At 35.8% G+C, this 13001-nt stretch overlaps 1 protein-coding gene across 1 annotated transcript in view; it reads left to right on the top strand.

The window, feature by feature from the left end:
• The window catches only part of TMPRSS15 (transmembrane serine protease 15), a 51614-nt gene extending 42415 nt beyond the window's left edge, over positions 1-9199 (top strand). Inside the window, exons 22-28 of the mRNA XM_058824669.1 lie at positions 142-237; positions 3494-3543; positions 4082-4256; positions 5818-5999; positions 6196-6291; positions 7193-7332; positions 9044-9199. Of these exons, the coding sequence (XP_058680652.1) occupies positions 142-237; positions 3494-3543; positions 4082-4256; positions 5818-5999; positions 6196-6291; positions 7193-7332; positions 9044-9199 (895 nt within the window). The remainder of the gene's footprint in view (positions 1-141; positions 238-3493; positions 3544-4081; positions 4257-5817; positions 6000-6195; positions 6292-7192; positions 7333-9043) is intronic.
• Positions 9200-13001: the final 3802 nt, after the last annotated feature.

The following is a 13001-nucleotide window of genomic DNA, read 5'->3' as shown; positions in this document are numbered from 1 at the left end:
TCCCCTGCTAAAGGGTCATTATTTGAGGAGAAGAAAAAAAAGTTAAAAATCTGGTGTTTATTCTGTCAGCATAATCATTTCCCAAATATTGCTCCACTGGTGGTATATATCTAAATATATGCACGTGTCTTTCTGTCCTAGGGATGCAAATATGTCATCACCTGTATTATTCACTGGAGATGGCCCATTTGTCACCATCACCAAAGGAGGTAACCAGAGCCTAATTTTCACAAAAAGGTAGGTACAGTGAGATTTCTTCCTCATACAAACCATGTCTCTAAGTGTTTTGGTGATTATTTATGCACTAATATATAGCTCAAATCCTAATTGACATATCTATCCGTTTACTGTGGAAATTATATGCTCTTTTATGAAAATATTTCTTATCTAGAAATCTCTAAATTATGAGTACATAATATAATAGAATTAAGACTGCCTATATATAATATAGAAGAATTAGGATGGAGTGAGCATCCCCCATAGTTACAGAGTAGTTGTCAAAGTTGGTTCTCTCTGTAATCAGCAGAGAAAAATAGTGATCCAAAATGTGATCCATCAAGGCATTTCTTGAAATATGATGAGTCACACTCTATAGTCCTTAACTTTATTGATACAGACTTTGGACACACTGAGGATTGCTAATTTAAGCCATCCACAGACAGGAATCTATATTTAAATAAACAATTCCACTCAAAAAATGACTTCTGGATTTGTCTGCACCTTCACAAGTGAATCATTAGATGACATGATCCTCAGAATACATTTGATTCTATTCTAACCTTTCTCGGTCCAAATAACGATCAAGGGATTCTGAAGGGTACTAGAAATTTGTAATTTCTTGTAAATGTAATGAAAATGTGATATTAGCCCAGGATTACCTCCTCAGGAAATAGTGGGATTTACAACACAACTCCCAAGCAGAAAAGCTTCCCATCATCAGTTTAAAGAATTGTAATGACTTCAATTACTATTTTCTGTTTATAAGAGCTTTACTGTATAATTTTTTCTGGATTTCTACCAGAACACTGAGCCAGAAAATTACTGTCTAATTGCTAAAATGCTGAAACCATGTTGAGGACAGCAAGAATCCATGTTCTTTCAGTTTCCCTTAATGAACACAACACATAGTGACAATGCAAGAGACATGTCTTAATTTTCTATGGTCTATTATTTTGTCTACACAAAAAAAAAAAAGAAAAGTTACATTTTATGTTCTAATTATACTCTGTTAACCCCAAACATTTATAATTTTTATGAGTGCTAAAAGTATCTTAAACTAATGGAATATCATTGGAGGCTATTTTTCTTTTTTTCTTGAGTGAATGTCTAAACCAGCATTGCCACAAGACATCTTGAAGAGCAGTAATGATTTAAAGATGTCTTCTGTTAATACCTGTTAAACAGTGAAAGTGATTAAAGCAGGAGAAAATGGAATAAATTCATTTATCTTGGTTGTATTTCTGTGGCAGAAATAGGTGTCTCCTCCCATGTTTCTTCCGGACAGCTGATAGGAATAATTTTGCAGGGTGACACTATTGCAGATTCACACATGGTTTTTCTATATATAATGAGTACTAGAAAGATCACACAGATGTGATAATTTAAGCAACTGAATTCACTAACTGGTAATCCGATTATAAAATGTATTTCTTACATTGTCTTTGTTTTTTTATTCAAGTGCATCCACCACTGAAACAAAGGAGGGAACATATGATAGTAGGGCTTGAAATCTGCAATGACAAAGACAGCAAAAGAATTCTCTGGTGCCCTTAGGTAATGTGATTTTTGGCAGGATTTTTTTGTAAGAGCCCCAGATCCTGCCTTTTTGATGCATGTGAGCAGATTCCACAGGGACTAATTGTCTTTGCCAGTTCTAAGTGAAGATCATGCTCACAGATACCCTAACTACTCCAGATTTCTGCCTGGCGTGCTGCTTGACAGCTGACACTCAGAGAGGCACAGAGGAGGGTGCTCAGCACATGCCTCTGGTATCTTTTGGCCACTCCTGTGCAGACCAAGAGGCAGCTGAGAATTGTTGGGCTGAAGTGCAGGCAGGAATGTGCTTCTCCTGCTGGGAGCTAGCTCCACAAAGAGGAAAAAGCAGGGGCAAATGAAGTCATTTCTGCTGAAGCAACCAACCAGTGGGTACTTGTGGTGAGACAGGCAACTCCCTTTACAGTGAAAATGTAAAATTATAGGGATAAATCTGACACTTGGGTTATTAGTTCAGGTAGTTTATGCATCTACCTATGAGAAAGCATAGGATTAGATAAAAGAATTAATATACAGCAGCACTAATCCCCCCCGCATTGAAAGCCTATGCAGGCATCATGGAAAAGGGTATTTAGTTGAAGTTAATGCAAAGGTGATTTTGGTTTCTTGCATTTTTGTTTTCTTAATATTTGTCAGATTACAGATTTCAATGCATGTCACAGAAAATGGTTTCCACTTTTTAAATTACAGACTTAAAATTAGCTACCTACCTTGAAATGGAAAATGGCAATGTGGCACTATTCAGGGCCAGAGGAATATCCCATTTGCACCCCACTATAGTGAAAGTTTAACTGGGGAGGTGGTGGGTGGTTGCAGTTCCCACTTTATTTCATGTCCCTTTATGCCATTGGGAAATTCCTGGGTCAGTTCTCACACTCACAGCAGATAACAAATTTTAGAGCAAACACAGTGAGGGATACATCATTCCCTATCATGTTTAAAGTACCCTTCACCTACTCTATTTACAAATTAAATGTGGAAATGCTCACTGGAAACAAACTGTTGGCAGAGCTTGGTTTTCTATCTTCCCCTCATTCTCATTTCTGTGTGTATCAGATTTGAATTGCTAGCACGCACACTGTCCCAAGTCTTTCAGATTCATTACAGACTATGAACATAATATTAAAACCTCTGGCTATCAGAAATGCTTGAGCAGTTTTGATCTATGGTCTTGTGCTCTTCAGACTCTGGCTTTATATATTTGCTAAATAATTTTTAGCCTAACATATGCAACTGTGTATTTTACAGTAGCATTATTTTCTTAGTAAAATGATGCAGGGATATAAAACTAACCTCTTAAATTCTTTGGCCACACTGATCTCTAGTGGTAAGGTGTTGAAAACATCTCAAAAGGTAGGAAAAATACCATAGGCAGCTATAACTTTATTGCAAGTCTCAGGCAGATGATCTATTTCCCTAAATCACAAAAGTATACTTTTATTTCCATAATGTAAATCAATTAAGTGCCCACTGAAGAGGAATGTATACATTTAAAGTTGTAGAACATATAATGTTGTATACTTATAATTAAAACATAATTTAAACATATACTTAACAGGCTGATACTGCTAAATGAATGTGCTTTCATATATATGATTGTATACATTTCTCTGTGTATATATATATATATATATATATATATATATATATATATATATATTTGACAGTCAGAGTTATCTGTTGTGCAGACACTTGTGATTAAATTGCACATTTATTCTAGAGAACACTGTCGGGAAAATCTGGTGGTTCATCTGCAATGTAACATTCAAAGTAAGTACAATTCAATGTAAGTACACAGAATCCAGGAATATTTCACAGAGAGATCAAATTGTTCAGACCATTAAGCCTAATGTTTATAGCTTGAATGGAAAGGTTAGGGAATGGACTATAAATGCTATACTCATAATGGTATAAACAAAGGAAAATTTAGTCTTCACTCAATTTCCGTGTTAAGTGTACACTAGAGATGGATCTGTAGTGAAAACATTTTTAAAATAAATGTATAAAAATTCCAGAAGATCTGAGGAAAGAAAACATCTAAATCCAACTTAGGCAGTTGCATCTTGATTTGAGCCATAAAAACCCAAACTTTTTCCCACAGTATTTTTGAATAGCAGTTCAGATTCTACAAAGCCTTGTTTTTCCCAAGAAAATTGACTAGTCTAATAAAATATGCAACATCCCTTTATTTATTTTATTTTATTTTATTTTATTTTATTTTATTTTATTTTATTTTATTTTATTTTATTTTATTTTATTTTATTTTATTTTATTTTATTTTATTTTATTTTACTTTGCTTTCTCTTAGCTTGTGGAAAAAACCTGGTAACTCAGAATAATGGAACAAGAATTGTAGGTGGAAATGATGCCAGAAGAGAGGCTTGGCCCTGGATAGTTTCACTCCATTTTAATTTCCAACCTGTTTGTGGAGCTTCCCTTGTCAGTGACGAGTGGCTGGTGACAGCAGCACACTGTGTCTATGGGTAAAGTTATTTCATGTGCAAGTTCACTAAGGAGGCATCAGATTATGAACAAATTGTGACACTGATATGAAAAATTAACTAGCTCCTGGTTTAATTACCAAGCTTTGAATCACTTGTAGGCTCCTTTACTTCCTGGTAAATCCTCAGTCCTTACTTTAATGCAGACAATTGTGGAAACAAAGCAGCATTTCCTGAACAATAAGCATGGTATTAATACTGAGCATTGGTACTTAATCCATAATTATTGTAGGCCTCCATAAATTGGGTGAATTCCTCTACCAGTGGTATAAAAGGTGACATCATATCCCATAAATTAAACACAGCATTCCTCCTACATATTATCCTGGATGGATCAAGATTTACTGTGCATCACTGGAATGACTCTTGACTTATGTGCATTGATTAGGCAATAGTAGATATCTTCTCTATGGTGTAATTTGTATCATTCCAAGAAGTGATGCATATTGAAATATTTTCTAGGATATTTCATAATATCTACAATAAAACCAGATGTTGTAAAAGACATATAGAAACTGGAATGGCAAAAAAAAATCAACCAAAAAAAACCTAAAAACAAAATTAGAATAGAGCTTTCACTACAAATAGCTAAATGGTAAGGCAGAGGAGACTATGCCAAAATCTCAACACTGCCTCATGGCATGACGAGCACTACATTCCACACAAAGACACTAAAATGAGAAGGATTAAGCCCCTTAGTTTCCTCACAATAAATCCACAATTGTCTTGATACTTCCTTTTCACGTGAATCACCTTTTCACGTGAATCACTCTTTTCAACTAAATCTAATTTTGCCTTTGCTAGAATTTTCCTAAATTGAAGCTTGTGGTTTCACACCTTCTGAACATTTAACTTGGACGCTCGTAGTTTAGAACGAAAGAACATCTTGATGTCAAACCAAAAGAGGAGCAGAAACCAATTCAGTCCAACAATCAGGCTGAAAATGTACTTTTTAAATCATAAGGCAATTGATTAAAAACCAGAAAATATTTAAGTTCTCTGATGAACACAGCCTTAAACCAGCGTGTGTAGATAAGGAATTAAATTAAGATTATGCCATATTTTGTTTTATCATATCTTGTTTGATTGAAATTAAAAAGTAAGGGACTAGTTTTCTGAGTCTGTGAGCTGCAGCATTTCCAACATCTCAGACCTCTTATCCCTTAGACATTCCATTACAGTTTTCTAACTGGGACCAATATTAATTGCCAGCAGTCAGCAGTATTCTTCATAGTGTTTAAAAAGCCATGGTAATTTAGTTAATGTATTTCCCTCCTCTGCACCACCATCTGATTAATTCATTATAAATAATGCATTATAAGCTCACCATAAAAAAATCAGCAACGCATATCTGCAGTGTGGATGTTTAAGACAGTGACACTCACAGAATTCTAAGCACATCTACCCTGTTCTATTTATTTGACAAAACATGCAAATGCTACAGATTACCACAAGGCTAGATATCAGCATTTTATCTGATACACATTTTTCAAGACTTCCATTAATCACTCCTAATTGTGAATACTCTCTTTGCAATTTCTAGGAGACAGCTGAAGCCATCCCGCTGGCAGGCAGCTCTTGGCTTGTACAGCCAGTCAGACCTGGCAAAGCCTCCAGCAGTGGTTCAGAACATTGACAGAATAATTATAAATCCTCATTACATGAAGCAAACAAAAGACAGTGATATTGCTCTGATGCACCTTCAACACAAAGTGCAGTATACAGGTGAGTTTTTGTTTTCCCAAAAGACCCATTTATTCTATTATGCTGAGCATATGAGGGTGGTGGGAAGTCTGCTCAGTAATTCCTGGATATCTTGGCAAAAAGTGGGTTTGAATTAATGAATGTTTTCTGGTATGACTTCATAAAAACCTGAACACAGGGAAGAGGCTGAAATTGATTACTTGTTTCTCATTCACAGATTACATCCAACCTATCTGCCTACCAGAAAAGAATCAACAGTTTCCACCAGGAATTAACTGCTCCATTGCTGGGTGGGGGGCTATTCGCAATGATGGTGGGTCATCTGCTTGCAAAAATTCTGACAGGCATGTGAGGGCAGGCTCCTTCCTGTTCCACAGGAGTTGCTAAGGTCAAATAGTTTAGAGAGCTACTCTTCCACATGAAAATTCAATATCCCATTCCACTATTCCTTGTCTGAAGCAAAATTATACTTATAACATATCTCTTAGAAAAAACCCATGCATACCTAAGTTAATTAGGCTATGAAGAAAGCTTCTTACATTCACTTAGAAGTTACGATGACTGCTTTTCTCAACATGAAATACGCACATCTGAGTTCCAGATATTGGGTGGGGGAAGAGGAAGATTAGTCTTTCTGACAATGTGAAAATGATTTTTCCCCAGAAGTCAAGAAAGCTGACTGCAGTGTGAAATGTATGTTCTGTTTGTATGTCATATGCTCCAGATTTGGAGTCTCTCTGAAATAATAAACATGACAGTTCACTTCCACAGTTGAATACATTGACTTCTACATTAAATTGCATTTAAAATTTTGGGCAGGAATTAATAAAATATTTTTAAAAAAAAAACTTTAAATAACCAAAGTTGCACAATGAATGGTGAGGAAACACTAGACAACCCATATTCCTAAGTCTTTAATCATCCCTTAGATCTCCCCACAGTGAGTTCGTAGTCATTGATTTTAGTGATCTTGATTCAATTATAACCAAATTCAGTCCCATTACAAAAATGAAAGACAGGATTCAGTTAATGAGCCCTGTTTAATCAGAGACTGTGTTACAGGGGCATAAGCCTGAGTAGTACAGCGGTAAGGCAGGGATTCCTGCTGCTCAGGAGTGTGCTGAGCATGCTGGAACAGGAACAAAACCATCAGCATTCCCAGTGGGATGCATGTATTTAATGCTGCAGGTAAATGTACTTTGTATTTTCATCAGGTCCCTCTTCAAATATATTGCAAGAAGCAGAGGTCCCTCTCCTTTCTAATGAAAAGTGCCAGCAATGGATGCCAAAATATAATATTACTGAGAAAATGCTCTGTGCAGGATATGACATGGGAGGCATAGATTCCTGCCAGGTAAGTAGAAGCAACTCGTTTTCACTGCTGGGATAAACCTCATCTAGTTACTGAATAAAATTCCCTGATTCTCCACTCATGAAGAACAGAACAATCCCTGTCCACTAATGTAACTTCTACTCATGGTACTTAGCACATTTAATAATTTATCAGGGTACAAGTTTAATTTTGTGTGTGTGTGTGTCATCTTGGCATAAACAATCATGGAGGGAGATAAATATGAGGACTGGGAATTTTTTGCACTAGGCTTTGAATAATTCCTGCTGAGTAATTCCATGAAGGTGAGAGGCATATACTTAGAGAAATGCAGAGAACAGAGAAATAAATACCAAATAGACTGAAGTCTCAGAAATCCTTCATTATGGGAAAGAGAGAAAGCAAAGCTGCTTTTCCCCAGAATCTGGAGACTCTGGAGACCTTTCCCAAGCAGACACCACAGTATTTCAGAGAGGCTGCCTTTCAGCACTGATATATGTTCATGTGGGTTTCGTTTTTATCCATTCCAGCTCTTTTTAACTCCCTGCTTCTCTTTGAGAACGTCCTCAGAGGTGGCTGCCACGTGATTTTTATTCCAGCAATATGGAGTCTGTGGCAAGGAGACTGGCTGCCCTCCCTCAAGGCTGATGAGGAGCATTCTCACATAATTCCTACTGCCTTGCCCTACCAACCTAAGCCTTCATCACCTGCCCTGACTTTTTGCCCAGTTTAGTCTAGAACAAGGATTCTATTCAAGCCTAATGTCCTTTCCCCTCATGGTTTTCCTCTTTCCCTTTTTCTTTCTGAACCTTATACTGAACAAAACAACAAAAAAAAAAAAAAACCAACAAATAAAAGAAACCCAAAACAAAACAAAAACCAATTCCATGTAGGACCACAGGGTGATAGAGAGTACAAGTGACCAGCACTGTGATCAATGACCAGTCAACCATGAGCAAAGATAAACAAGTGATTCCTGATAGCACATCCCCCTTTAGGCTGCTGTCACGGCCTTTAACATTCTGGGATGCCCCAGGGTTATGGGCAGAACCATTTTAATGGCCGAGTCCTTGCAGAATTCTCTGGTAAAGATCCATTCACAGGGCCTGGAGAAGACACAATTAATACTGGTTCAACTAACTTGATAGACAATGAAAAATAGTAATTGTTTTCTTTCTCATCAAAACAAGACACCCACGGCTGACTCATCCCCACTCAAGCTAAATCAAATTCAGTCTCTATTACAATGCTACATCTGCTAAACTATTGAAAAGGAGGTGAGAGAAAAGAACACCTCTTCTGGCAATCTTGTTATTTTGTTCTCTAAATTTGAAACTGTGGAAACTCTGAGGTGACAGAAAATAGAACTGTGTTTTGGCTGAATACATTCAATTGAAAAAAATCCTCCACATTTACTCAGGCTTTGTAAAATATGAAGAGCTGAACATAAAAGGAATAAGATTTAAAAAAATCTCTTGAAGTCCAGTCCTGTATTAGAAGACTGATGACAGTTTAAGCTCACATAATTAAAAAAAAAAAAAAAAAGAAAAAAAATAAATGGATCATTTAAATTTTTTTTTTTTCACATGGAAATATTCATATTGATCTTTCTGGCGCTAAAGACATACAGGGGTAGAGCATCTATGATTAAGGAACAAAATGAATAAACATCATAAACAGGCTTTGCCTGAAAGTTGACACTTCTCACTTTTAACTTTTGAATTTGTCATTGCAGGGGGATTCAGGTGGCCCTCTGACATTTGAAGATGGGGACAAGTGGTTTTTGGTTGGTGTGACATCATTTGGGGAAGGGTGTGCCCTTCCCCAGCGACCAGGAGTGTATGCTCGAGTCACCATGTTTGTGGACTGGATCAAAACCATCATCTATTAGCTTGATATTTTTCAATTATAGCAATGGAGTTCAGATGTTGAAAGCAAGACATTGCATAATGATGTGAACTAGGCTGCCATTTCAATCTCACAGAGAAACTACATAAATAATAACTCTTGGTGAGGAAAACATTGGTAACTTCTGTTTGTTAAGAAGATCCATTTCCAAGTGAGCACAATATTTCAATAATTGGTAATAAATAGTTTTGTCATTTTAATTCTTATTTTATATAGGATTTTAGGAAAACAGATTCTTTGAACATCAGTGCATTAACTGCACAGTGGAGGGCCTTACAAAGCACGGGCAGTAAAAAAATGTTTGCAAACGGTAAATGCTGCAGTGGAAAAGAATCCAAATTGTCAACATCAAGTGAAATATTATCTGGTTTACGTTTTTACATTGTGGTTTTCAATGTGTAATTTCATATTAATGCAGAATCAGCTCTTCCCAGCAATCTCTGTGCACATCAAAATGAAGGTGTATGTCCTCAATTCAAACTGGCTCATGGGAGTTCCTCTGCCTTGCCTCTTACAAAAGGCTCTGGAGTGAAGTTTATGGATTGTGCAGAAAGGCTGACCATGGATCATGCTGCTTTCTAATGAACAAACTGAATGTCAGCCAAATGTTCTCTCTTGTGTAATGTGCTTGGAATTAATAGAGTTAAAAAAAGGATTGAATAAAGCTTTTTAGTTTTCTTTCTAGGCAAGTGTTTGGCAATTATTCAAACAATTATAGAGATGTGCTTTTCCACACCCAAGCACAGACTCACAATACCGCAACTTCTTCTCATAAAAAGTGATGTTTCTAAAAACATTTGACAATAATGAGTACCAGTTCTCCCTCAAGAATAATAGTGTTTCCATATTACAAGCTTTTTCTGTACTGGTGATTTTTAATATATATTTTGGGTTTTGTAAAAAAACCAGCAGGGTATCCCATTACAGCATTCTAAAGAGGAAAGAATATGAAAACTAAAATAAGGGGTTTATCTTCTTGAGCTCTTTTGTAAATAGGTTTCTATTAAAAAATAATTACTTGTTCAAATGCCTTAAATTCTATGGTATTAGCATAATATGATGCACTTCTTTATTTCTGTTTTCACACCAGTGTAGGACCTTAATGTATTTATCATTCCATACCCAAACTACAAATGCATTCTCACTTACTGGATTTGGTTCTTACAACCCTAAATGAAGGTATGGAATGCTTGCAAACAGAGGTTGGCAGTCACTGATTAAAAAAATAAATCCCAAACTGCTTTCAGGTCTTTGTAATTAGAGAATTAGGTCCAGACCAAAATCTGTAGCTTTATCAAAGACATCTGTGATCACAAAGAACACAGAGAAATATAATTATGACAGAGAGAAGGTAAGAAGGTGTTTTAGAGAGTCTCTCATATGAAAGACACATTTTTTTGACATTGAAATACTAGAGCTGCAAATTTTATCTTTCATAGTGAACCATTGTTTCTCCTATTACTCTAAAAAGTAGAGCATTTTGCTACCAGTATAAATTGATTTGGATTAAGCAATTACATTAAAATGATTAAGTAAAATATGACCTGATTTCTACATTATTTATCATACATCACTATTGTACATTGTGTTTCAGTCTGTTAATGAAACACAAAAGCCAACTGAAAGCAAATCCGGTCACCAGAAAATGTGCTTCCCAGGAATACAGTAAGATACTTTTATCTGTGTGCATTTTCTTGCTTTCCAAAATGCAAAGCATATTTTGAGATATACATTGATAAAACAATTCATCAGACTGAAAAAGTTGTGTAATTATACAGTATACAACTGTATAACTATATATAAATATATTATATATAGTTATAATATATTATATAGTATATTATATATTTATACAATATAAACCCTGGCATAAAAATATATATCATATAAACTATTTTAATTTTAAAAACAATTTTATTTCAATTAATTATGCTTAGATAAAACTAACATAACCTCAGTCAATCACATTCTAGCCTTTGGTCAACATCACGGCTTTGGTTGCCTGCAAATTAACCTGTGAAGAAACCAGTCAATACTATGTTAAAACACTTGGGCAGAACAGATTATTTGCAATTGAGTCAGTTCCAAGATGCTTTGAAACAGAGGACAGATATGGTGGTAGATATGGAAATATTTCACCCCAACAGCCAATATTTCTTATTTCTACGTAAAATCTGAGCACACTACAACAGAAGCATTGGATGCCACTTCCCCATCTGCCTTCACACAGAGTTTGAGACAGATCAGTGCCAATGTCTGCCTATCCATCACTTTCACTCTGTAAAAAACACTCCTGAAGGTATTTTCACTCTCTTAACTGCTGCTTCAAAGTCACTTCTGCTGCCATTAACCATAATATGGATAGTGACAACTTTACATGTCCTTTGGAAGTATGAAGAAATAGTTAATCCCTAAGTTAAAGGGACCTAATCCTTCAAGACCATAAAAATGAACTAAGTCCTTTTTACCACAACTCTTCTCAAGAAAGAGGTCTCTCCTCCCCTCAGTTGAGTTCATCAATATTTTACATCAGTAGGAAAACAATTCTGGTCCTGGTGATCATGTAGGATCATAGTATTTTCTCACTGCAAAGTAAACTGAAGGTGGGGATTGAACAATGAAAGAAGTTCCTACTGAATGGAAGAATTATAGAATACTTAAGTGGAATAACAATACTTAATCTGAACAATAGGAGGAGTTTCCTTTGAAAAGGAAGAAAAACCACTGCATAACAGCAGTTTCAAGATACTTCCAAAAGTGCTTCAGCAGCTAATTGCACAATTAGTATTAATGGAAACTTTCAAATATTTTTTCTGTACTCAGAAAATTGAGACAGATTTGTGTCTGAAGTGATGTGGTGAGCATCAGCCAGCACAGTGCACGCAACCCCTCAGCTCTGCTTTGGTCAGTCTCTCCCCAGCCAGTGGTGGTTATCAATCTGTGTTAAAGCCAGCAAGGTTGAACTCAGGCTCTTGACCTCCTGCTGCAATGGCAGTAAAATACCCGAACTTTTGCTCTGACACCAGATTGTCACCAACAAATCAACCAGAGTGCTACTGCCACCACCCCAGGCTGCTCTAATGACTGGCACAACCATTCCTAAGGCACAGAAAGCTCTTAAGCTACCAGAGAGAGTGGACATCAATGATGTTAATCATAACTCTAAAAGACAGCTTTAAATGTACCACAGTTACCTCTAAATCTATCCATCAATTAATATAATTAATCTGTTTCTAGATAATAGTCTGAGTAACGTAGAAATCAATCTATGAGTGCCACTTCCAAGAAAAAGCCTTTTTCTTCTCTTTGTCCAACATTATATTATTCCTAACAAACTATTAGCTATATTTAAATGACCTTTAATGCCTTTTTTATGTAGACTTACTGAAACTAATTTTAATCTTAAACTCTTGCCCAATGTTATTTTTTTTCCATCAGAAAAATATTTGCCTGAAGTAACAACTAATAGCTGCCTTTAAAGGGCACAGCATTAATGAGGTATCACTTTCCAAGTTTTATGTTGACCTTGAGCCAATATGAAAAAAAGTTATAGTCATTCCCTGGCAAAATGAATTCATTCTATGACAGCAAATGGCTTTGATGAATCCTTGAATTTTGCCACATCAGGTTGATGTCACAATATGGTGGCTGTTTCTGTCAGCAAACATGTCATTATTTCATAAAATAATATTTGTTCCCAAGGTTCAAAAACTGTGTTGTGTGCAAATAAATACTAAACAAATATTTTGTATCAAACTTTTATGCAAAGATAAATAATTGTTACA

This window comes from Ammospiza caudacuta, chromosome 2 (genome assembly GCF_027887145.1).
Source record: "Ammospiza caudacuta isolate bAmmCau1 chromosome 2, bAmmCau1.pri, whole genome shotgun sequence".
Lineage (NCBI taxonomy): Eukaryota > Metazoa > Chordata > Aves > Passeriformes > Passerellidae > Ammospiza > Ammospiza caudacuta.
The sequence above is the reverse complement of the archived record's forward strand: the minus strand, read 5'-3'. Positions and strand labels throughout refer to the sequence as shown.